This window comes from Narcine bancroftii, chromosome 6 (assembly GCF_036971445.1).
Source record: "Narcine bancroftii isolate sNarBan1 chromosome 6, sNarBan1.hap1, whole genome shotgun sequence".
In the NCBI taxonomy this organism is placed as follows: Eukaryota; Metazoa; Chordata; class Chondrichthyes; order Torpediniformes; family Narcinidae; genus Narcine; species Narcine bancroftii.
This window is the reverse complement of record NC_091474.1, coordinates 52,202,964-52,230,305: the sequence shown is the minus strand read 5'-3', so window position 1 is coordinate 52,230,305 and position 27,342 is coordinate 52,202,964. Positions and strand designations below refer to the sequence as shown.

General features: G+C 45.6%; 1 protein-coding gene across 3 annotated transcripts in view; it reads left to right on the top strand.

Annotated features, from left to right (window-relative positions):
* LOC138736089 (protein spinster homolog 1-like) overlaps positions 1-27,342 on the top strand; it is a 374,628-nt gene that overhangs the window by 319,451 nt on the left and 27,835 nt on the right. For all 3 annotated transcript variants that reach the window (XM_069884987.1, XM_069884988.1, XM_069884986.1), the window contains exons 7-9: positions 4,608-4,748; positions 6,278-6,467; positions 24,758-24,823. In XM_069884987.1, the coding sequence (XP_069741088.1) occupies positions 4,608-4,748; positions 6,278-6,467; positions 24,758-24,823 (397 nt within the window). The remainder of the gene's footprint in view (positions 1-4,607; positions 4,749-6,277; positions 6,468-24,757; positions 24,824-27,342) is intronic.

Here is a 27,342-nt window from a genome sequence, read left to right as displayed (position 1 = left end):
GAAGGCCTATGGGTTGCTGGGCTTCATTAATAGGGGGATTGAGTTTAGGAGTCAAGAAGTCATGTTACAACTCTACAAATCTCTGGTACGACCACACTTAGAATATTGTGTTCAGTTCTGGTTACCTCATTAGAGGAAGGATGTGGAAGCTCTGGAGAGGGTGCAGAAGAGATTTACCAGGATTGGGAAACAAGTCTTATGAGGCAAGGTTAGCAGAGCTGGGAATTTTCTCTGTGGAGCAAAGAAGGATGAGAGGAGACTTGATTCTACAAGATTCTGTGAGGCATAGATCGGGTGGACAGCTAGCACCTGTTTCCCAGGGCAGGATCAGTAAACACCAGAGGGCATCTGTACAAAGTGAAGGGAGGGAAGTTTAGGGGAGACATCAGAGGTACATTTTTTTTACACACAGAGTGCCTGGAATGCCTTTGCCAGCCAGGGATGGTGGTGGAGGCTGAAACATTGGGGAGCATTTAAGAGACTCTTAGACAGACACATGGATGAAAGAAAAATAGAGGGTTACGGGATAGGGAGGGTTTAGAACATTTTTTGGGAAGAAATATATGGGTCGGCACAACACTGAGGGCTGAAGGGCCTGTACTGTATTTTTCTGTGTTCTATCTGCTGGAGGAACTCAGCAGATCAAGCAGTATCAGTGGGAGAAAGAGGATGGTGGACGTTTGGTGAAAGGTTCTGATCCACAATATTGAGTTCCCCAGTGTGTTGTTATAGAGTTTGCTTCAAAGGCTCCTTTTATTGTCACATAATAATATTAAAAATAAACAGGGTTTTTCTTTCTTTTTTGTAAAAAATGGGTTATTATTGAGTTCAATATAATAATCTCATGTACATGTTGCATTAACATTACAGAAGGAAATATCAAAATGTACATATAATATATAACTGGTCAAAAATGCTCTAATTAACAGTTTCCCATTTTTGTTATTAATTCTTAATTAATATTAAGTTTAAAAATGAAAATCACTTGAATTAATTTATAGGCAATCTGCTCATAACTTGGTAAAATATCAATTAATATTAGTATTATAATCTAGTACCATCATATATCAACTCTAATTAAACAACATAAAACAAAGAAAAAAACAACAAACGAAACTAATGCTAATCTAACCCCTCTCTCTAATCAAGAAGATATACAAAAAAAAACAAAGAGAAAAAACATATATAAAAAAAAGAGAACGATGAAACTGGATCATGTCGCTACCTCCAGAAGCCAGACAGAGCACCCCAACAGCCTAAAATCACCAGCCATGATTATACTCTATGAATGGATCCCATCTCTTTTCAAACTGGAATTTTTTATCTTTGATATTGTATCTAATTTTTTCAAAACTTAAATATGCCATTACATCATGTAGCCACTGCCCATGGGTCAGTAAAAGTTCACCTTTCCACTTCATTAAAACCCATGACTGGCTATCAGTGTACTAAAAGCTAAAACTTTCTCTTGAGATACTGACAAAGATTTAGCCAGATCGCGGATGAAGCCAAACAAGGCAATTAAAGGGCATGGATCTATTTGATAAAGAATGAACAATATTTCCCCAAATCTTCCTAATTTGGGACATTCCCAAAACTTGTGGGTTGGTGAGGCCTCTACAATTTTACACCTTTCACACAATGGACCAACATCTCCATAAAAATTAGATAATTTAAGTTTGGACATATGTATTCTGTGAACTATTTTAAGTTGTAATAAACAATGTCTTAGCAGAAAAAGATGAATCATTCATCAAGCTAAGAGTGGAATGCCAGTCCTCATCTGAAAAAGTTATATTAAGATCCCGTTCTTAATTATTTTTTATATTAACCATCGAAGTTAGTCTTAAATCCAATAAATTATTATAAATATGTGATATTAACCCATTGTGAACAAATTGCAAATCGAAAAGTAGATCAAGAATATTTGAGTCTGTGACTCAAGGAAAATCTTGTAGCTTAGATTGGACAAAATGTCTAACTTGCAAATAGCTAAAAAAAATCTATTGGAGATCTTAAATTTAACAGACAGTTGTTCAAAAGAAGCAAAATTCTTTGTAACTTTTAAAACCAGCATCCAGAAGATGGAAAGAAGTGGTTATCTACAATGGGAAAACTATTACAACCAAAACTTTCCCTAAATTGATTCCACATTCTTAGTTTATTCCCCATTATTTGATTGTGAATCAGTTTAGAAAAGGATCATGGTAAAGCAGAACCTAAAAGTGTTTTCCTAGAAAAATTCAATTCCATTTCTATCCAAGTTGGATGACTAATTAGTTGATCAAATTTTAATAGTAATAAGAATAAATTGGATAGATGGATGGTTGGGAGAAGTCTGGAGGGTTATGGACTGAGTGCTGGTCAGTGGGACTAGTGGTATGATGTTTTCAGCACAGACTAGAAGGGCTGAATGGCCTGTTTTCTGTGCTGTAGTATTCTATGGTTCTATGTAAGGCAAACAAAGAATTGCCATGAGCATTGCCCCAACGAGTCCCTTCACAGATAGAGTATCTGTGGATGTCCCTCCAGTGCTCCTGCAGCCTCTGTAGCCACTCAGACTCCCCTTCAAACCATTGGCAGCCCAGGCTCCAGATCCAAACATCCAGTCCGACTGAGGATCCCTTCAAGCCCTTAGCCCTCTCTTGAATCCCGGTTCCGATACCTAGTTCCCATGAGCCAGTCTCCAGCAGCCGCAGCCTGTGTGAGTCCATCAACTACAAGTCTCCAACACCCAGCAGTCTGTGGGTCCTTCAGTCTCTGAGCCCCTCTCTAGCCCACTGCCGTGGTCACCGTCCTGTAGGGGTCATCTCCTCTGCTTCTTCTGAATGGGAAGCGTTTTCTGCCATCTTGGGCAGAGACCTCCTTAATTGCAGGATGTTAAAAAAAACACAGTTGGCTCCTCTAACAGGCTATTTAAAGCCTGTCGACAGTTGGACCCGGCAATAGGACCCTGTGGAGCTCCACTGTGTCTCCACTCCCTGCTATCTCAGGTCCAGACTAGAGGCAGCGCTGCCATTACAGTACCTCTGGCAGCACCAGCAGTGAGACTTCCAGTGGCTTCAGCTTAAGTCTGTAGCTTTGCACATCCAGGTTTTCCCAACACTGAATCCATGCTAATCGCTCGTGTGAACCTGGGAGGGAGCATTGACCGAAGGATGGGACACAGTCACTCCTTGCCCCTGGGTCTCCCTGGGTTTTATCCCTCAGCTTGCTGATCACCACAATCAGGTCTCCTCTCCACCTCTGACCCTCCAGAGAAAGCAAGCCCAGCCTATCGGACAAACTGGGCTTGTTTCTCTGGAGCGTCAGAGCTGATGGCAGTCCTGATGAAGTGTATAAAATTATCAGAGGGACTGATAGGGTGGGCCGTCAGAATCTTTCTCCCAGGGTCAAAATGTCATACCCCAAAGGGATATGTGTTTCAGGGGGTGGAGTCTGAATGAGATGTGCAGGGCATCAGAATGTTGGAGGGGCCATGAATGGGTTGTGGTGGAAGCAAATACAATAGTGTTGTTTCAGAGGCTTTTAGGTATGTAAATATGCAGGAAGTAGAGGGATATGGATCACATGCAGGCAGCAGAGCCTTAGTTTAATCTGGGCACCATGTACAGTTCAGACCATGTGGGCCGAAAGGCCTGTTCCTGTACTGTTCTGTCCTGCATTCTATGCCACATCAAGGAGGGGAGGTCCACTCCCAATTCAAGGAGTGGAGACCTTTATTCGTTATCTTTCAGCTGACAGAATCAAACAGTGCCAACATGGGCATTACACCTTTCCACAGGCTGCCCCAGATCATTGGCATTGACCAACCATATCCATGTCTCCACAGATAGCTGCTGTACAGAGTATCCAACCATCTCTCTCTCTCTCTCTCTCTCTCTCTCTCTCTCTCTCTTACACACACACACACACACACACACACACACACACTGGGCACCTTGTTTGAATAGGACCTCGGTGGGCTATGTTCTCCATCCACCTGGTTGCGACCCTGTTTGGGAGTGCGCTCTACTCCCTTCTCACTTCATTAGTGTTTCCATTCTGAATGCAGTTACTCTCTTGGATCCCTACTTGGCTGATTGGTTGTGAAGCTAGCAACTGTGAAGCTGTTGCTGACAGAGGCATGAACTCTAGACAGATTAAAGGAGAAGCATGTGGTGTTCCTCACACAGAAACCCAGTAAGCGTAACACGTCAAGCACTGCGGACTCTGGGTGAGCAGCTAGTTTATCTATAGTGGGACTTGCACCCCTGCTTGTGTGAACCTGGCGTCCATCTGCTGACTGACACCTCAAGCGTTGAAAGTTGGAGTTCACTGTGGCCTGTAGTCCACTGCCAGGAAGGGAATGACCTCGGATGGACCTAACGTGGGGCTCCATGCAAGCTTTATGTTGAAGCCTGGAATTTGAGCATGACACCATGTTAACCCCATCCCAAGTATCTGCATATATTTATGTAAAATCATATTTTTCTGTACATACATGATTGTCATGTGCTGTGTCAATGTGCGCACCATGGTCTAGAGAAATGCTGTTTCATCTGGCTATTAATGCACAGTCAGATGATGTTAAACTTGAACTTTAATCTTTCCCATTTTGGTTTCAGCTGGAGTTTCATGCTGTCATCCTTCGGTGCTGCGGCCGTGACCTTCACAACCGGCATCCTTGCTTTCTGGGGACCCCTCTACCTCGTCCGTGCACAGTCCATGAAGGGCCTGGTACAGATTGAGGTCAGCGCTAAAGACAGGTATGGCAGGCCATTTCATTACCCATAGCCAAGGTGGAGAAGGGATGGCATCTGGTAATCCACCTTACACAACTGGTAAACCAGATTACCAATCAACTGGTTTACCTGTACCACAGAAACTAAGAGTAGAAGGAGGCCATTCAGCCCTTTGAGCCTGCACCACCATTCAATGCCATCATGGCTGATCATGTGACCTCAGTTAGCTATCTCTGCTTTCCCCTTGATCTCTTCAGCCAATGGGCCACATCCAACTCCCTTTTGAGTATATCCAGTGAAATGGCCTCAACAAATTTCTGTGGCAGGGAAATTCCACAAGTTCACAACTCAGAGTTAAGAAATTCCTCCTCATCTCAGTCCTGAGCTTCCCAGAACGTGACCCTTATTCTGGTCTTCCCCAATATCAGGACCATTCTTCCTCTATCGAATCCCTCCAATCTTGTCAGAATTTTGAGTTCTCAATAAGATTCCCTCTCATTCTCCTAAACTCCAATGAGTATAACCCAACTCTATCCAGTCCTTGAGATGTGCTGTCCACCCACAATCCTCTCCTTTCTAACTTCCATCGACCGCATCAATGGTTCAGGTGAGGGCCGGAGGCTCTACAGGGCAACTAACCTTCCCAGTGGCTCAGACGCCAGTGGCCAACCCATTGGTTGGACTTTTTTCTCTGGCACATGGCTCAATACTTGAGAAAGTACTTGTTGCCTTGATGATAATGCTGAAGGAGTTGCCCCTCATCTACTACCAATATATCTGCCGTCTCCAGGAGTTTTATTATATTTAAGTGGCTGGCCCTGACTTAAAACAAGTCAAACTGCGTGAGGCTGAAGTCACATGTGGCTCAAATTAGGTTGGATTGGATTTCCTTCCCAAGATCTGTTGATGAAGCTTTTGAGAGTGGTGGGGGGGGGGGGGGGGGAGGTGGTGGTGGTGGTGAAATGAAAGGGAATGTGTCTTCTTGGTTGCTTTAATGGGAACGTTTGATTCCAGACTTTTTAAAAACATTTTAGTTTTTCAGGTTCTGTGCTCTGAACTGCTTCGTCTGTGTGAGAGGACAGAAAGTCAATATATTTATCCCCATCTCTGCTGTAACCCTGAGCTCAACCCAGCATTCACACTGAGCCTTTATTTCTTTTGAACACTGAAGTGATAGGGAACTCCTGATTATATCAAATTATGGAAGTCATTCAGGAATTTGTTGTAATGCGAAATTTCCACTTGGGACCATTTTGAATCCTGGTTGCCAGGCTATTTAGATGGAGAGGCATTCAATTCTCAAAGTTTATGGTTCCAGTCTTTACCTAGAATGCAGTCTTGAATAAATTGGATAAATTCATGGATGAGAGAGGTTTGGAGGGTTATGGAATGGATGTAGGTCAGTGGGACTAGCAGAATGATGGTCAGATGGTCAGATGCAGTGGATGCCCATGCCTCAGACTGGATGCCATGATCTGGTCCTGCACTGATACTTGCTCACAATTGTTGCGCATGGTTTTCACTGCATCTTTCACCCATTCTCATTTGCACAGTATGATATTCGGAGCTATCACCTGTGTGGCAGGCATCCTCGCAATCGGGATTGGGGCTGTGACCTCAAAAAACTTAAGAAAGAAGAATCCTCAGGCAGATCCTCTTATCTGTGCAGTTGGTCTGTTGATTGCAGCTCCTTTCCTGCTTTCCGTTATCTTGGCAGCCAACAAAAGTATCGTGGCAGCTTACGTAAGTACTGAGATGATTGTATCTGATCTTTGGATAGTAAAGATGAGATCCCACATTGTGCAGAGTTAGAATAAAGTTTGCTTACAGTAATCAGAATCAGAATGCCCAGAGAGTTCAGCTGAAGCTCCAGGAACTATAAGGTTAATGCATTAGCAAGGTCCAACGTGGGCGGGTGGCCCAGAGGGTGAGCACACACAAGTTTTGAGGTGATGTGGTCAAGTGGGTACAGATATGACTTGAGGGAATGAGTCAGAGGGTGGTAGTGGAGGGTTGTTACTCAACTCAGAGGCCTGTGACCAGTGATGTGCCCTAAGGATCAGTGCTTGGTGCACTGAGGTTTGTCATCAATATTAATGGCCAGTTTGCACACGACACCAACATTGGAGGTGTAGTGCACAGTGAAGGTTACCCAGATCTTCTGGGAAAGTGGACCAAGGAATGGGAGGTGAAATTTAACTTGGACAAGTGCAAAGTGTCATTCCTTTTGGGAATGTAAACCGGGGCAGGCCCTGGGGAGCGTTGATGAACTGAGAGATCTGGGAGTACAGTACATACTTCACTGAAAGTGCCACACAGTTAGACAGTGGGTGGAGAAATCTTACAGCACACTTGCTTTCCTTGGCTATTGCCTTGAGTACAGGAGCAAGGATGTAATGTAAATGTTGTGCAGAAGATGGCTTTGCTGCTCCTGGAGTATTCTGTGCATTTCCAGTAGCCAAGTCACAAGAAGATGAGGTGAATGGAATAGAGTGCAGAGAAGATTCACAAGCATGTTTCCTGGACTGCAAGGCTTGTGTTATCAGGAAAAACTGGATAGGTGGGGTCTGTGTTCCCTCATCAAAGGAGGCCGACTGGTGGTCTTATAGAGACCAATAGAGCCATTCACAGTCTTTCTCCCAGAAAAGGGGAGTCTAATATTAGAGAGCAGAGTGAAAGGGAAATGATTTAAAGGAGATTTGAGAGGCACACACAGAATGAGTAGGTATCTAGAATAAGATGTCAAGGGAGGCAGGTGCAATCACAACATTTAAAAGACATATGGACAGGTACAAGATAGGAAAGATTAGAGGGACATGGGCCAAACACAGGAAAATGGGACTAAACCATTCAACTGTACAGCACAGCACCAGGTTCTGGGCCAGGGCTAAACATGTGCTGCTTGACATTTGCTAGATATTCCTCCATCTCCTTTATATTCTTGAACACTACTATTGTATCTGCCATTACCCCTAGCAGCCCAGTCCGGGAACCTAAATATTCACCCTTCACATTTCCCTTAAGTGTCCTCCCCCTCCTTCAGTGCATGACACTTTAACCCTGGGGAAAAGATTCTGACCTATCAATGTCTCTCAGATTTTGTACACCTCTAACAGGTCAGCCCTTTCCTACAACTCTCCAAAGTTTGGGCAAACTCGCCTCATGCCCTCTAAACCAGTCAATATCCTGGTTCAACCTCTTCTGCATCCTTTCAGAAGCCTTCATATCCTTCCTGTAATGCGGGAGACCAGAAATACATAATCTCTAAGTGCAGCCTAACCTAGGTTTTATGCATGTTGCTGCCATATGGTCTCCTTACCCAATGAAGCCAAGTGTTCCATATGCCTTCTTTACCATCCTATTTACCTGTGCAGCCACTCAATGAGCCATAGATAACTCTGCACATCATTACTGTTAAGAGCTGTATATTTGACCTTTGACCTTCCAAAGTGCAACTTGTCTGGATTAAACTCCACCTGCCATTTCTCTGACCACATCTGCAGCTGATCTATATCCTGATGAGATAACCCTCTACACCAGCTATTCTCAACCTTTTTTAGCTATGGCTAAGCTCAATGCTCAAAGTTTATGGATGCCCCCCACCCCCCCCCCCCCCGCCTTCCTTGTGAAGCAGTCAAGTTTAGTTGGTTTTGTCCTTACTTCTCTCCCTCCAACTACAGAAAAAATATATTAAAAATACCTGATGGCCCCCCTTAAACGTGCTGTGGCTCCTGTTGAGAAAGGCTGCTCTACCCTGTCCACAACTCCACCAGTTTGTAAGGTCTGCAAACTTACATTTTTTTTTCATCCACTGATTTATATACATCACAAACAACAGGGGTCCCCACACTGATCCCGATGGAACAGCACTGGTCACAGGCTTCCATCCTGAATCAGCCAACAACAGACCAAGTCCATGTAGATTACATCTATTGCTTTATCCTCAGCAACTATCTTTGTCATCTCTTCATAAAACGCAATCAAATTGGAAAGGTATGACCTGCTCCTTACAAAACCATGTTCACTGCCTCTAATCTGACCATGACTTTCCAAATGTGCATAAGTCCTATCCCTGAGTATTTATTTCCAATTGTTACCCTACCACTGATGTGAGGCTTACTGGTCTATCATTTTCTGAATTATCCTTTTTTCCTTTTTTTGATCAAAGCTCCAACATCTAGTCCTCTGGCACCTCTCCTGTCCGTAGAGATGATGCAAACAGTTTTGTCAAGGCCCCAGCAATCTCTTTATTTGCTCTTTCAATAGCCAGGTATCTATCTCATCCAGTCCAGGTGACTTGTCCACTTTTTTCTTGACCTCTCGATGCCATAACACATGAGCATTCTCCACATTATGCTCCCTATCACTGTTCATGTCCTTCTCCTTGAAAAACACTAATGGAAAATTCTCACCCACTTCCACTGACTCCTTCCTTTGTCCGAGAGTGGTCCTGTCTTCTCCCTAGTTATCCATTTGTTTTTAATATAAGAATAAATGCCTTGGGATTCTCTTTAATCCTGCTCGCCAAGGACATTTCATGGCTCATACTGGTCTTCCTCATGCCTGCTTGAGCTCATTCCTGCAACTTTTATAGTTCTCCTGGTCCCTGTCTGATTGTAGCTTCCTGAACCTAGTCATATCCCAATTCATGACCTGTCTCATCATCCAAGGTTCTCTTACATTGCCATCTTATCCTTCCTTTGTGCTGAAACACCTGGACTCTAATTAGTTGGTCCTGAAACCACTGCCAAATTTCAGTTGACCTGTCTGATAACAGCTGTTCCCAGTTAACTTCTCCCAGTTCCTGTCTAATTCCATCATAATTTTCCCTGCACCAATTTAGTACTTTTCTACAAGGCCAAAGCTTGTCCATAACCATTTTGGAAGATGAGGAAGAGTGATCACGATTCTCAAAATGTACCCTACTGAAACTGATCACCTGGTTAGGCTCAGGGCTCATTTACCAATACAAGGTCTAGTATGGCCCCCTTCATAGTTGGCTATCTACATGCTGCTTCAAGAAACTCTGCTGGATGCACTAAACAAATTCTGTCCCATGTTATTCTATGGTGCTCAAGATGTTCCAGGGGAAATTGGGGAAATTCATGCCTCCCACTACGGCAAGCCTGTGGCTTTTGCAACTTTCCATAATCTGTCTGCATGACCAGTATGTTCCTCCACCTGTTGGGAGGCCAGTAGTATAGCCCTATCAGAGTGATTGCATCTTTTTTTTAAAGGTCTCTACAAATGCTGCCTCAGTAGTTGAGACAACTATTCTGTCCTCTCCCTATGACACTCTCCCTGATCAGCAGCTCCACCTCTTTACCTCCCTATCTATTCCATCCCAAACACCAAAACCCAGGAAGATTGAGCTGCCAGTCCTGTCCCTCTTGCAATCATGCCTCTGTAACGGTCACATCATAATTCCAAGCAACGATCCAGCACTAAGTTCAGCTGCTTTCCCCACAATACACCTGGCATTAAAGTTAACACATTCAGCCCATCAATCTCGCTGTGACCACTCCTGTCCCTCCTCTCAGACCCCCTAGCATCTACCATCCCCTCAATTCCCCGACTTGCTGCTCAGATTCTCACTCCCGCCGCCACTCCAGTTTAAACCCTCCCAATAGGTATTTGGTTAGCATGAATCCTCGTGCACATCTCTTTGTAACTCCGATACATAAAAATTTCTTGAGCTGCAGCTACGTTAAGAGTGTTCAGGAAGAGATTAGAAAAGATACTTGAGAATTAGATAAATGATAATTGTCATTTTTCATTCAAAGACATTTGTATTTATATTGGGCTCTTTACAACTACATAACATCCCAAAACTCAGCACTGCCCCCTACTAAGTAATAGTTTTAAAACTCTTTACTTTAATGCAGCCACAGCAATTTTCCATAAACCGTAATTTGGTAATGACTTTGTTCGAAAGATGCACATTGGCTGTGATGCTATAGACTTCCCAGTTCTCTAAAACATCGTGGGAATAAAAATACTGCAGATGCTGGAAATCTGAAGCAAAAACAAAGCACTGGAACTAAAATACAAACAAACGCTGGAAACGTTGAGCAGGTCAGGTAGCTTCTGAAGAGAAACAGATGAAGATTTGACCTTGTGGTTTAAGTCTTTGTCAGAATCAGAGAAGACAGAATACAACACACAAACATGCTGGAAAATCTCAGCAGATCACCCAGCATTCACAGCGAGTAAAGTGACCCATGTTTTGGGCCTAGCCCTTTGACAGGTAGGATGAAAACAAGGGAGTTTTAAGTTTGAGGAGTAGTCTGCAGTCACCATGATTGAAGTATAAAGCACAACGATGGAGAAACTCAACAGGTCAAATAGTGTCCTTTATACAGCAGAGATAAAGATACATCACTGACATTTCAGGCTTGAGCCCTTCATCAAGGGATGAACAAAATGTTGGCAGGTGTCCAAACTTTTTGTTTTGGCAAGGTTACTATAGGGATGTTGGGCTAATGGGGGTGGTGAAGATAGAAAGTGAAGATATGCTGTGAAATAAGATGAGTTAGATAGTGTGAACACAAATAAAAGAAATGTCACGAAATGTAAGGCTGTCGGAAATATCCAGCAGGCCTGGCTGTGTAATGGAGAGAGAGATGGATGGCCAGCAGAGGAGGAGAGTGATCGAAAATTGGAGAACTTGATAGTGAATGCAGAATGCTGCAAGATGGTAGATGACGTGGTGTTTCTCAAGTTTACTTTGGGAACTATTATTACAGCGTGGGACCCAGAGGGACAGAGGATTAATCTGGCAGGTAACAGGGAATGTAATAAATGTTAATAATGATAACATCCGTTTAATACAGACAGTGTAAGGTGCTGCATTCTGGAAGGGCAAACCAAGAGAGGGGAGACACCGTAAATGGCCGGGCACTGAGGAGTGCGGAGGAGCAGAGAGATCTACATTGTTCCCTGAAGGTGATGTCGCAGGTGGTCAGGGCTGTGAAGAAAGCTTTTAGAATCTTAGCCATTGTAAATCAAAGTATTGAGTACAGGAGTTGGGATGTTATGGTGAAGTTGTTTAAGACATTGATGAGGCCAAATTTGGAATATTGTATGCTGTTCTGGGCACCCAACTTCAGGAAGGGTATCAATAAGATCGAAAGAGTGTAGAGAAGATTTACTAGGATGTTGCTGGATCTTCAGGAGTTGAGTTTCAAGGAAAGATTAAATAGGTTAGGACTTTATTCCTTGGAGTGAAGAAGATCTGATCGAGGTTTACAAGATTATGAGAGGTATAGACAGAATGGATGCGAATAGGCTTTTACTATTTAGATTGGGGGGGATAGTTTTAAGCTGAAAAGGGGAGAGGTTTAAGGGGAATATTAGGGGGAAGTTCTTCATTCAGTGCGTGGTGGGAGTGTGGAATGAATTGCCATCTGATGTGGTGAATGAGAATTTATTGTAATGAACAAGTCATGAAATTCGGTGTTTGTGGCGCATCATAGAGAAAACATTCAGGTTATAACCATCTTACAACATTACTATAAAAAATAATTGTGCTCAAAAAATAAGGCAGTGTCTTTGGTTCATTAATCATTTGGGAATCTGATGGCAGAGGGGAAGAAGCTCTTCTGTGCCATTCAATGCTTGTCTTTAGGCTCCCGTACCTTTTCCCCGATAGTAGTCGAGGTACTCGAGATGGCAGAGGTCGACAGCATCGAGTCCACGCTGCTGAAGATCCAGCTGCGCTGGATGGGTCACGTCTCCAGAATGGAGGACCATCGCCTTCCCAAGATCGTATTATATGGCGAGCTCTCCACTGGCCACCGAGACAGAGGTGCACCAAAGAAAAGGTACAAGGACTGCCTAAAGAAATCTCTTGGTGCCTGCCACATTGACCACCGCCAGTGGGCTGATAACGCCTCAAACCGTGCATCTTGGCGCCTCACAGTTTGGCGGGCCGCAGCCTCCTTTGAAGAAGACCGCAGAGCCCACCTCACTGACAAAAGGCAAAGGAGGAAAAACCCAACACCCAACCCCAACCAACCAATTTTCCCTTGCAACCGCTGCAATCGTGTCTGCCTGTCCCGCATCGGACTGGTCAGCCACAAACGAGCCTGCAGCTGACGTGGACTTTTTACCCCCTCCATAAATCTTCGTCCGCGAAGCCAAGCCAAAGAAAGAAGTAGAGTGAAGAGGTCATGGGCTGTGTGGTGGGGTCTTTGAGGATAGAGGCTGGTTTTTTAAAACACTGTCTCATGTAATGAAGTTTGGTGCCTGTGATGTCACAGGCCAAGTTAACAACCCTCTGGAGTTTATTCTTGTCCTGAGAGTTGGCGCTTCCATATCAGGCAGTGATGCAACCAGCCAGAATGCTCTCCACGGTACACCTGTAGAAGTTTACGAGAGTCTTTGGTGACATACAGAATCTCCACAGACACCCCACAGGGCATAGCCATTGGCGAGCCTTCTTCATGATTGCGTCGACATGAAGACTCCAGAGATGTTGACACTCACGAATTTAAATTTCTTGATCCTCTCCACTGCTGAGCCCTTGATCAGGACTGAGTTATGTTCCCCTGACTTCCTCCTGAAGTCCACAATCACCTCCTTGGTTTTGCTGATGTTGAGTGCAAGGTTGTTGTCATTACACCATTTAATGAGCTGATCTATCTCGCTCCTGTACACTTCCTTATTGCCATTTGTGATTCTGCCAACAACTGTGGTGTCATCGACAAACTTGCAGATAGCAGTGGAATTGTGCCTGACCACACAGTCATGGGTGTATAATGAGTAGAGCAGTGGGCTAAGCACACATCCTTGGTGTGACCCTGTGTTGATGATCAGTGAGGAGGAGAAGTTGTTTCCAATTCATACTGACTGTGGTCTTCTGATGAGAAAGTCAAGGATCCAGTTGCAGAGGCCAAGAGTTTGTAGCTTCTCTACCAGCATTGAGAGAATAACGGTATTGAAGTCTGAGCTGTAGTCGATGAAGAGCAGCTGTATGTATGAATGGCAGTTTTCAAGGTGATCCAGAGCTGAGTGGAGAGCCAGTGATATTACATCTGCTGTGGAGTGATTGTGACGATAGGAGAATTGCAGTGGGTCCATGTTAATTCTGGCCGTGACCAGCCTCTCAAAGTATTTATTCACCGTAGAAGTTAGTGCTAATGGGTGATAGTTGTTGAGGCCACTCACACTACTCATCTTGGGCACCAGGATGATTGATGCCCTTTTGAAGCAGGTGGGAATCTCTGACTGCAGCAGTGAGAGGTTGAAAATGTCCACGAACACTCCGTCTAGTTGTTTGGCACAGATTTTCAGAATCTGCCAGGTACACCATCAGGGCCTGATGCCTTGTGAGGGTTCACCCTCTTGAATGATGTCCTGATGTCACCCTCAGAGACAGATACCACAGGGTCCTCAACCTTTTCAGGGATTCAAGTAGGCACTGTTTGGTTCTTCTCAAAGCGGGCATAGAAGGTATTCAGCTCATCGGGCAGTGAAGCATCACAGCTGTTTATAGTATTTGCCTTTGCTTTGTAGGCTGTAATGCCATGCACTCCCTTCCATAGCTGGCGTGTATCTGTCTCTAGCCTCCTCTGGAATTGCCACTTTGCTTCAGAGATAGTCTTCTGAATGTTGTACCTCAACTTCTTGTAAAGATCCTAATCCCTGACCTCAACCAACCTTGTTCTCTCCCTCAGCAGGTTGCAAATCTTCTGATTCATCTAGGGTTCTGGTTGGTATTTGCGTGTGGGCACACACTCATCCACACAGGTCTTGATGAAGTCAGTGACATCTGTTGCATATTCATTCAAGTCTATGGATGACTTCTTGAATATGTTCCAGTCCTCCTCCCTCGACCACACTTTCGCCATCTTCACCACTAGTGCTGTGGTCTTCAGTCTCTGCTTGTACGCCAGGAGTAGGAGTACAGCCAGGTGATCACAGAGACTTGGCTAAACATGGACATTCCAGACATGCCGTTGCAGCCCAAAGACTACACCCTCCATCTCGCTGTTTGTGTTATTATCAATTCATTGTGGTGCACAGACATGATGGTCATGTCCCAGTCCTACACCCCTGACCTGGAACATCTAGTGATCAAGTGCTGCCCATTCTGTCTGCCAAGGGAGTGGTATGTGGTATGGTATGGCTTGATATGCATTTTTCATGGTGGTGGAGCAGTGGTTGAGTGTGCTGCTTCCCCTGGTCACACATGTGACATGTTGGTGGTAGTTTGTCAGAGACTTCTTCAGGTTGGCCTGATTGAAGTCTCCCACAATGATCAGGAAGGCATCAGGATGTGTTTTCTCATGGCTGTTTATCACAGTGCCCACCTGACGTTAACCTGGGGTGGAATGTACACTGCGACCAGGATGATGGCGGTTAACTCCCTTGGCAGGTGGTACGATCTCCAGATGTTCCAGGTTGGGAGAACAGGTCTGGGACATGACCATCACATCTGTGCACCACGATGAATTGATGATGACACAAATGTTGCCTCCGCTAGTTTTTCCAGGCCCCAGTGTTTGATCAGCGCAACGGAGGGTGTAGACCTTGGGCTGCAGTGCCATCTCCGGAATATCTATGTTTAGCCAGGTTTCTGTAAAGCACGTCAAGCAGCACTCCCTGATGACTCTCTGATGTTGAAGTCTGGCTTGGAGTTCATCATGTTTGTTCCCCGGGGTCTGTACATTTGCCAGGAGATTGGTGGGGAGCAGAAGCCTCATGGTCCAGCTTCTCAGCTTGACTTGTACCCACCCTCTGTGTCACATAGTATGGTCTCCTTTACCTGGAATGCAGGCTCAATCATAAGTTTTAAGAATAAATTGTTAAATACATGGATGGGTGAGGTCTGCAGGGTTATGGAATGGATGCAGGTCAGTGGGACTAGCAGAATGATGGTCAGCACAGACTAGAAGGGCTGAATGGCCTGTTTTCTGAGCTTTAGAGTTCTATGGTCCTATGGAACTCTGGGTCACCATGTAGACAAAATCTATGTGCTCTGCAAAGCTTTATTTGCATTTGCTTTCCTCATTAAGGGCATTAATCTAAATGGAAGAGTCAAAGGGCATTGTTCGATCCTCTTGATCCTGCTTGGTCTCTGTGAAGGGAGATAGAGGATAGCACAGGATGGAGGATAGCACAGGACATTAACGATGTAGATGGAGTAATGATCCCACATGTATGTGTGCGTGTGTGTGTGCACATGCTCACAAGTGTGCATATGTGTGAGTGCATGTGTGTGCATGCTCATGTGTGTGTGTGTGTGTGTGTGTGTGTGTGTGTGTGTGTGTGTGTGTGTGTGTGCGCGCGTGTGTCTCTGTGAGTGTGCATGTGTGTATGTGCGTGTGTATCTGCATTTGCACATGTGTGTGGTGTGTGCGTGTATGAAATGTGTGTGTATGAAGTGTGTGTGTTTGGTGTGTATATATGAAGTGTGTGTGGTGTGTGTGCATGTATGAAGTGTGCATGTGTATGAAGTGTGTGTGTGTGTATGAAATGTGTGTGTGGTGTGTGTGCATGTATGAAGTATGTGTGTGGTGTGTGTGTATGTATGAAGTGTGTGTATGTGGTGCATGTCTATGAAGTGTGTGTGTGCCTGTATGAAGTGTGTGTGCATGAAGTGTGTGTGTGTGTGCATGTATGAAGTGTGTGTGCATGAAGTGTGTGTGTGTATGTTTTGTGTATGTATAAAGTGTGTGTGTGTATGTATGAAGTGTATGTATTTAAAGTGTTTGTGTATGTGTGTGCATGTATGAAATGTGTGTGTGTGGTGTGTATGTATGAAGTGTGTGTGTGGTGTGTGTGTGTATGTATGAAGAATGTGTGTGTATGTGTGGTGTGTGTGTATGAAGTTTGTGTGTGGTATTTGCGTGTGTGAAGTGTGTGTGAGTGTGCATGTATGAAGTGAGTGTGTGTAAGTGTGTGTGTGGGGGTATGAAGTGTGTGTGTGTGTGTGTGTGTGTGTGTGTGTGTGTGTGTGTGTGTGTAAGTGTATGTGTGGGGGTATGAAGTGTGTGTGTGTGTGTGTGTGTGTGTGTCTGTCCTTCCCCTGCACCCTGTGCCACCTCCCTGCAGGAGGTATGTTGCTGAATGAGAAGGTGCCTTTAAGGGTGGTTCCTTCTCTGACCACTGCCAGGGGGTTCTGGCATCTTAATTGGCACAAGTGTGATCTCTCCTCCTCTCCTTCATAATGTCCAAGACCTTATTGCTGCTTATCCCCTTATCAGTCCCCCCCCAGTTGCTGCTTATCTCCTATCAGTCCGCCCCCCCCCCCAGTTGTTGCGTATCCCCTTCAGTCCCTCGTTTCCCCCCCCCCCCCCCCAGTTATATCCCCGATATAATGTTATCCCTTTCTGACCTGTTGAGCCTCTCCAACTTCTTCTTGTTCACTCAATATTCCAGCATCTGCAGTTTCTTTTTGAAAATTAATTCCCATTTCTGGCTTTGACATGTTTTTCACGTAGACCCACCATAGGCTGCATTTTTCACGTAGACCCACCGTAGGCTCCGTTTTTCACATGCTTATCCAGGGATTTTTTAGATGAAATGAGTGGTTCAGTTTGCACTACCCTACACTAGACAACTGCTTGGGGTAAGAGAAATTTCTACTCCACTGTACCTTTCTGTTGTTAACCAATCTTGAAACTGCAGTTATGGATCCTTCCTGCTAAAGGAAATAGACCCTTCTTGTTCACTTATCAAGATCTCTCATAATTTTATAAGCCTCAAATAAAAGTATTTTCGGTATCCTTTGTAACGTGCTTCATATGTGGCACTGTCCTGAGTACGTTGCTGTGTCCAGGATGATGCCAAGCCTCTGATTGTTGTTGGAACAGTTTATATATTTACAAGTGGAACTCATGACATCACACACTTGTACAATCATAGAGCCAGACCTTTCTGCCCATCATATCCACCCTGACAGACAAGCAGCTACTGATGCTAATTCCATTTACCAGCTCTAGGCCACCTTCTACACCTTGGCATCTCATGTGCTTATGTACTACATGCTGTGTGGCTGCATGCTACACACCCCTTGAGTCAAGTCAAGTTTATTGTCATCTGATTGTACAAGTACAACCTGATGCAAAACATGCGGACACACAACCAGATCTCACGTACAGACAAACTATACATATGCAGGACAAGTACTTCATCTACATAAATAAATATTGTTCCATGAATATGAGAGTCTCGAATGGTTAGTGTGAGCGGTTCCTTTGGTTGTTCAGCATTCTCACTGTCCGTGGGAACAAGCTGTTCCTCAGCCTGGTGGTGCTGGCTCTGATCCTCCTGGATCTCTTAGCAGAAAGATGCTGTGTGTGGGGTGGAAGGGGTCATCACTGATTTTGCACACTTTCTTCAATCAATGATCCCGGAGATCATATCGACTGGGGGGGAGGGGTGGTGGGAGGGTGGGAGGAGAGAGAGAGAGAGAGAGAGGCTCCAGTGATCCTCTCTGCCACTCTTTTGGTCCTGTGGATTGACCCTCCAATCCATTGCTCTGCGATGCATCCAGCCAGGATGCTCTCGATAGACCTCCTATAGAAGGTTGATATAATGGTGGCCAGTAGCCCTGCCCGCTTCAGTCTTCTCAGGAAGTATAGTCACTGTTGCACCTTCCTGACAAGTGAGGAGATGTTGAATGTCCATGATAGGTCACGATAGTGAACTCCAAGGAACTTGGTGCTTTCCACTCTCTCTGCTATAGAGTTGTTGATGTGTAGTGGAGCGTGGTTGCTCCTTGTCCTCCTGAAGTCCTTGATCCTCTTCTTCACCTTGTCCACATTGAGACTTGGGTTGCTACTTTCTCACCATATCACGAGATTTTCCACCTCTTCTCTGTAGTGCGACTCATCGTTGTGGCTGATGGGGCCAATGACTGTTGTGTCATCTGCAAACTTGATGATACTGTTGGAGCTGGATTTGATGACGCAGTCGTGGGTCAGTGGTGTGAACAGGAGTGGCTGAGACCCCGAGGTGTGCCAGTGCTCAGCGTGCATTCTGCTACCGACCCGGACAGACTGTGGTCTTTCCATGAGGAAGTCCAGGATCTAGTTACAGAGAGGGATATTGAGTTCCAGTGAGGAGATCTCCACCAGCCTCTGGGGAATTATGGTGTTAATCACCGAGCTGAAGTCAGTGAACAGCAGCCTGGCATGTGAGGTATTGTTCTCCAGGTAGGTCAGAAGCTACAAGGCTGTAGCATCTTCTGTAGAACAGTTTCTTTTACAGGTGATTGAAATGGGTCCAGCATCTCTGGCAGATGTTTTTTGATGTGTTCTATCAATAAACACTCAAACCATTTCATAATGATGGAGGTCAGTGCCATAGTATGGTAGTCATTGAGGCTTGTTGGGTTCTAAGGGTGGACGAACTGCTGCATCAATTGGTCAGTACCTGAGCAGGTATGCAGTCTGGTCCCAGTGCCTCATGTGGGTTCACCTTGGATAAGATTTTTCTCACCTCGGCCTCGGCCTGTTCATGAGAGGACTATCAGGTGAAGTCTTCCAGATTTCAACCACTTTCTTGGTAAAAAAAATCCCTTCTAAATCTCTTGTCCCTTATACCCCCTTACCCTTCTTCTATCAGAGAGCTACCCTTCTGCAGCCTCTGCCCTTTCCCCCATCACTTCTCAGCTTCTTTCACTTCTACTCTCCCACCTGTATCCACCTATGACCTCTTACCTGTGATGAAATGCTTTGATAGTTTGGTCAATGCCAGATTTAACTTGTAATGAAGTAAAAATCTGGACCCACTGTAATCTGCTTTCTGTCACAAATACCCTTTAGAAGAGGCAATACCACTCGGTCTCCTCTCAGCTCTGGATTACCTGGAAACCGCCAACACGTACATCAGGCTACTCTTCATCCACACACACACACACACACACACACACACACACACACACACACACACACACACACACACACACACACACACACACACACACACACACACACACACACACACACACACACACACCTTTTAACATCATCATACCTTCAGAACTGATCAACAAGATCCAAATCCTGGGCCTCTGCACCCACTTCTGCAACTGGGCCTTGACTTCCTCAATGGAAGACCACAGTAGTACGAATTGGAAAAAATCGTCCTCTCCTCAATGACTATCAACTCAGGTGTACATCAAGGATGTGTGTTTGGCCCACGGCTCTACTCTCACTACACCCATCTGTGTCGCCAGGCACAATCCAAATGCATCTTTAAATCACAGACGGAAATAAAGAAGCATACAGGAGTGAGATAGATCAGCTGGTTGAGTGGTGTAACAACAGCAACCTTGCTCTCAATGTTAGCTGAGAATGTTAATTCATTCAATGAATGAACTGATTGTGGACTTCGGGGGGTGGAATCAGGAGAACAGTCCTCATTAAGGGGAAAGGGTTAAGAACTTCAAATTCCTGGGTCATTTTCAAAGGTCTATCCTGGGCCTCCACGTCAATGCAATCCTGAAGAAGGCTCACCAGCGACTATGCTTTGTGAGGAGTTTGGTACAGCAGCAAATTTCTACAGGTGTACTGCGGAGGGCATTCTGACTGGTTGCATTATTGTCTGGTGAAGAGGTGTCTGGTGAACAGGACAGAAAAATACTATAAAGAGTTGTGAACTTGGCCAGCGCCATCACAGACACCAGACTTCAATGATTCGAGGATATCTACATGTCCTAGAAAAGCAACCTCTATCCTCAAGGACCCCCACCACCCAGGCCATGCCCTCTTCACACTGCTACCATCAGGAAGGAGGTACAGGAACCTAAAGAAAAACACCCAATGGCACAGGGATAGCTTCTTCCCCTCTGCCATCAGATTCCTGAACAGACAATGAACCAGACACGACCTCACCTTCTCTTCTTTTGCACTAATTGATTTATTTTCTAAGTGTAATTTATAGCATTATAAATTACCTGCGACGCTGACATGAAACAATTAATTTTGTGACATGTTCATGAAAATAAATTCTGATCATAACCAGCTAGCCCGTGCTCCTTCCCCTTCCCACCCTCCCCCCCTCCTCCATCCCCTCTCCCACCTTTTTATTCAGGAGGCTACCTAATTTCAACCCTCCTGACCAAGGGCTCAGGCCTTAATCGTCAACCTATTTCCAGAAACCTGGCCAGGAATCCTGGGCAAGCATGGCGTCGGCAAGTGCAACGACAATGGGCGCCTCCTGTTGGAGCTCTGCGCAGAACAGCGGCTTGTCATTACAAACACCCTTTTTCAGCAGAGGGACAGCCTTAAGACCACCTGGATGCATCCCCGATCCAAGCACTGGCACCTCCTGGACTACATCCTGGTGCGAGAAAGTGACAAACGAGATGTGCTCCACACCAGGGTCATGCCTAGCGCGGAATGCCACACTGACCACCGGCTGGTTCGCTGCAAGCTCAACCTTCACTTCAAACCAAAGCCCAGGAACAATAAAGCCCCCAGAAAGAGGTTCAATGTTGGAAACCTGCAGTCAGACGAAGCGAGAGGAAACTTCCAGGCAAACCTCAAAGCAAAGCTCGACGATGCAACCCGCCTCACGGACCCGTCCCCTGAAACCCTCTGGGATCAGTTGAAGACTACCATACTGCAATCCACTGAAGAGGTACTGGGCTTCTCCTCCAGGAAAAACAAGGACTGGTTTGACGAAAACAGCCAGGAAATCCAGGAGCTGCTGGCAAAGAAGCGAGCTGCCCACCAGGCTCACCTTACAAAGCCGTCCTGTCCAGAGAAGAAACAAGCCTTCCGTCGCGCATGCAGCCATCTTCAGCGCAAACTCCGGGAGATCCAAAATGAGTGGTGGACTAGCCTCGCCAAACGAACCCAGCTCAGCGCGGACATTGGCGACTTCAGGGGTTTCTACGAGGCTCTAAAGGCTGTGTACGGCCCCTCACCCCAAGTCCAAAGCCCGCTGCGCAGCTCAGACGGCAAAGTCCTCCTCAGCGACAAGATCTCCATCCTCAACCGATGGTCAGGACACTTCCAATCTCTTTTCAGTGCCAACCGCTCAGTCCAAGATTCCGCCCTGCTCCAGTTCCCTCAACAGCCCCTAAGGCTAGAGCTGGATGAGGTTCCCACCCTGGATGAGACATATAAGGCAATCGAACAACTGAAAAGTGGCAAAGCAGCAGGTATGGATGGAATCCCCCCAGAAGTCTGGAAGGCTGGCGGCAAAACTCTGCATGCCAAACTGCATGAGTTTTTCAAGCTTTGTTGGGACCAAGGTAAACTGCCTCAGGATCTTCGTGATGCCACCATCATCACCCTGTACAAAAACAAAGGCGAGAAATCAGACTGCTCAAACTACAGGGGAATCACGTTGCTCTCCATTGCAGGCAAAATCTTCGCTAGGATTCTACTAAATAGAATAATACCTAGTGTCGCCGAGAATATTCTCCCAGAATCACAGTGCGGCTTTCGCGCAAACAGAGGAACTACTGACATGGTCTTTGCCCTCAGACAGCTCCAAGAAAAATGCAGAGAACAAAACAAAGGACTCTACATCACCTTTGTTGACCTCACCAAAGCCTTCGACACCGTGAGCAGGAAAGGGCTTTGGCAAATACTAGAGCGCATCGGATGTCCCCCAAAGTTCCTCAACATGATTATCCAACTGCACGAAAACCAACAAGGTCGGGTCAGATACAGCAATGAGCTCTCTGAACCCTTCTCCATTAACAATGGCGTGAAGCAAGGCTGTGTTCTGGCACCAACCCTCTTTTCAATCTTCTTCAGCATGATGCTGAACCAAGCCATGAAAGACCCCAACAATGAAGACGCTGTTTACATCCGGTACCGCACGGATGGCAGTCTCTTCAATCTGAGGCGCCTGCAAGCTCACACCAAGACACAAGAGAAACTTGTCCGTGAACTACTCTTTGCAGACGATGCCGCTTTAGTTGCCCATTCAGAGCCAGCTCTTCAGCGCTTGACGTCCTGCTTTGCGGAAACTGCCAAAATGTTTGGCCTGGAAGTCAGCCTGAAGAAAACTGAGGTCCCCACCATGATTACCAGCCCCCCCACATCTCCATCGGGCACACAAAACTCAAAACGGTCAACCAGTTTACCTATCTCGGCTGCACCATTTCATCAGATGCAAGGATCGACAATGAGATAGACAACAGACTCGCCAAGGCAAATAGCGCCTTTGGAAGACTACACAAAAGAGTCTGGAAAAACAACCAACTGAAAAACCTCACAAAGATAAGCGTATACAGAGCCGTTGTCATACCCACACTCCTGTTCGGCTCCGAATCATGGGTCCTCTACCGGCACCACCTACGGCTCCTAGAACGCTTCCACCAGCGTTGTCTCCGCTCCATCCTCAACATCCATTGGAGCGCTTACATCCCTACCGTCGAAGTACTCGAGATGGCAGAGGTCGACAGCATCGAGTCCACGCTGCTGAAGATCCAGCTGCGCTGGATGGGTCACGTCTCCAGAATGGAGGACCATCGCCTTCCCAAGATCGTGTTATATGGCGAGCTCTCCACTGGCCACCGTGACAGAGGTGCACCAAAGAAAAGGTACAAGGACTGCCTAAAGAAATCTCTTGGTGCCTGCCACATTGACCACCGCCAGTGGGCTGATATCGCCTCAAACCGTGCATCTTGGCGCCTCACAGTTTGGCGGGCAGCAACCTCCTTTGAAGAAGACCGCAGAGCCTACCTCACTGACAAAAGGCAAAGGAGGAAAAACCCAACACCCATCCCCAACCAACCAATTTTCCCCTGCAACCGCTGCAATCGTGTCTGCCTGTCCCACATCGGACTTGTCAGCCACAAACGAGTCTGCAGCTGACGTGGACTTTTTAACCCCCTCCATAAATCTTCGTCCGCGAAGCCAAGCCAAAGAAAGAAAGATTTCCAGTGGATGCTGCGTGACTCGCTGTCTTTCTCCGGCACTGTTGCTAACCTATGCCCTCTAGTTTTAGACTCCACACAATCGGGATGAAATTCTATCCTCTTTATGCCCCTCAAAGGTTTTGCCTTTCCCTTTGCACCACCTACCTTAGGTGATTAAAAAGGCTTCAAACACCCAAGTACTCAGTCACTTTGGTTAAAGGGAAAATATTGGTCTGAGCACTTGGAAAAAATCCACTGTTCTTCAAAGGGTTTTGATACCTAAAATCCTTTTATCAAGCCTCTCCACAGATGCTCCAAGTGCATATCTCACTGCATTCATTGTATAGACATGATGTGAAGCAATGATAATTGTTTGTGCTGCAAAATTCTCAGACATTAACCACCACTTTGGAGAAATCAATATTGTATGCCTGATGTGTGATTAATAGGCAGGTAATCAAAAGGCAAAGGAGGAAAAACCCAACACCCAACCCCAACCAACCAATTTTCCCTTGCAACCGCTGCAATCGTGTCTGCCTGTCCCGCATCGGACTGGTCAGCCACAAACGAGCCTGCAGCTGACGTGGACTTTTTACCCCCTCCATAAATCTTCGTCCGCGAAGCCAAGCCAAAGAAAGAATCATAGTACTACAGCACTGACACTCGCTCGACCCCAACCTAACCAAGCTAGAGCCATTTGCCTGCATTCAACCATTATCCCTCTAAACCTTCCCTTTCCATTTGTCTATCTAAATACACTAAAATTTTCCCTACCTCCTACCTCCTGTGGCTTCTCAGCCCTTCCTCTCTCACCTTAAATCTATGCTGTCCAGTTGTAAACTTGTATATACTGGGAAAATGAACCTGAACCATGCTCCTTTGTACAATATTGTAATGCTACAATATACCTTTCTATACACAATGATCAATAAAACACAACTTTATGCAATTATCATATTTATCTCCATAATATATAAGCTTATTGTAACCTAATTCACAATACAGCTATTTAAAATGCAGTTCTATCACACCCAGTCATCTATATTAAGGTCCCTTATATAATATGCAATAAGCTGGTGTTCAGTCCTGTCTCAGAATGTTGTGTCTGTAAACATTCCCTTGTTGTCCCATTTCAACTGAAGGTCTTCTTGCCTGAAGCATGATTGTAGCCCAAATAACATTTCTTCTCCTTTTTCCAAAGGTTTGCATCTTTCTTGGAGAGATGTTCCTTGGTATGAATTGGTCAATAGTCTCAGATATTCTTTTGGTAAGTAGCAAATGCGAGCCCACAACTCTTTCTAGACTAATATCATATGTGTCATTTCCTCAGAGGGTGAGTGTGGAAGTGGACCTGTAAAAACTTCCAAATCTTCATTATCCAAACCCTCATCAATAGAGTTATTGAAGTCAAAAAAACACACAAAGCTGGAGAAACTCAGCTGGTCAAAGGTCAAGGTAAAGATACATAACCAACATTTCAGGCTTCAGCCCTTCATCAAGGTGTGGGAGAATGTCAGAAGACATCTGAACAAAAGAGTTAGGGGGGAAGGGGTGGTTACAAAAGCAGGAGGTGATAGGTGGAGAAGGGAAGTTGGAGATGGGAGGGAGGGAGGTGAAGGGAGAGAGGAGATAGCAGCTATTAAGGGGAGAAGGGATGGGCATGTTAAGGGAGGGGGAAGGAAGGGAGGAAAACTGGGAAGGGGGAGGGGAAGGAGATCAGGTCTGCAGAAACTGGAGGTCGATGTTAATGCCATCCAGCTGGAGAGTGCCCAGATGGAAAATCAGGTGTTGTTCCTCTAATCTGTGGTTGGTCTTGGTGGGACAGTACATAGGCCATGGACAGACATATAAGCGTGGGAGTGTGACACAAAACTGAAATGGCTGTTCACTGGGAGGTCTCTGTTACTATAGCGGATGGAGCAAAGGTCCTGGCTAATCAAGAATCTATCAATCTCTGCCTTAAATATACTCAATGACCTGGACTCCACAACCACCTGCAGCAACATATTCTCCAGATTCACCACTCTCTGGCTGAAGAAATTCCTTCAGATCTTTGTTGTAAGTGGGTTCCCTTCAATCCTGAAGTTGTGCCCTCTTCTCCTGGACTCTCCCACTGTGGGAAACAACCTTTCTACATCTACTGTCTTCTGATTGTTTTCTGATTTTGTATTAGAGGTCTTCCTCCAGTGACTTCTGCCACTTTCTATAAAGTGTTTGGTATTCTAAACAAAGAACTCTACTGCAAAATCATTTGTTAATGCTGTCGTAATGCACTTGTGGCAATAGTTAACTAATACTTTTAATGCATTAATGCAGTGGTCCCCAAACCTTTTAGAACATCGACCTCTTCATGGAATACTTGATCCTTCATCGATACCCAGGCATGGATTCCCGGTGCTGAACAAGGGCTGGGGAGGGGTGGTGGTGGCACAGGGTGAATGGGGAGGGGTGGCAGCACTGGACGGGGTGGGGGGGGGGGTACATCTTTCTTCTTCACTCGGTCCGCTCTCCTGTTCGCTCTCAACTTATTCAAAGGCCGAGCCAAATCCAACATGACAGCCACCAAGGCCCGCTCTCGTGAGAGGTTGGTCACCACTGCCAAAGGCACTATTTTCCATTGGTCCGCCCCTGCTTTCCATCGCAAATGTTCAATCAACCCCCACACCCACCCCCCCCAACATTATCAACCCTATTTTGACCCCCTGGATTTTTTTGACCCCACTATAGTCCCGTCGACCCCCCCCCCCCCCAGGGGTCGATAGTGACCACTTTGGGGACCCCTGCATTAATGTATCCCAAGGCACATTGCAGGAGATTTGTCAACTAAACGTTTGACAACAAGATGATCCAATGGCAGATCCCCTGAACTTTGGTTCAAAGGGTGGATTTTATGGAGGATAGAAAAATGAACTCAGGGCCTTGGAAGTTGAAGGAATCACAGGTCATTTGGTGATCAACATCTAGAATATTCAAGGGATTAAAACTGAGAGGTACAATATATCCTGATGGACCCTTGATGCTCTCCAGACAGTTGCCTCTTTTAATTGGTGGACAAATGACTGGTTACAGTTTTGTTATATTCCGTGATTTATTAGAGCATCGGATGTCTACATGGATTCCTGTGCTCCTTAATTCCATGGTGAGTTCAGGAGAACATGTTCACAGTGTGGCACTGTGCAGAGCTGATGAGAAAACCTCGCTCCTGGCAGAGCAAGCTCAAAGAGATTGGATCTTGGTGCCAGAAGAAGGTTTGCTGAAATGGGGTAAAGTTTAGATCAGGGAGCATCCTTGTTGGATGGTACCAGGACAGCAACTTGCTCTCAACATCACCAAGACTGAGGGGAAGGGAGGCCATGGGAGAAGACACCTGTCCTCATTGATGAGGGTTCGTGGAGAGTTGTGAGAGTGTGAGAGTTGTGGAGAGGGTTCGTAATTTCAGGTTCCTGGGGTTTCGTATTTCTGAAGACCTCTCCTGGAGCCAGCACATTAAGGCACAACAGCCCTTCTATTTTCTGAGGAGATTTGGCATATCAAACGTCTACAGGTGTTCTGTGGAAAATATACTGACTCATTACAGCCTGGTTTGGAAGTTCAACTGCCCAGGAATGTAGAAGACTGTGGAAGGTAATAAGCATAGCCCCAGGTCAATCACAGGTTCTGACCTCCCATTCATTGCAGACATCAAGAGGCCACCAATATTATAAAGGGCCCCCATTGCAGCCTCTTTTCATTCGGGCCTGAGGACCAGCACCTCTAGATTCAAGAACAAGTTCTTTTCAACAGCCA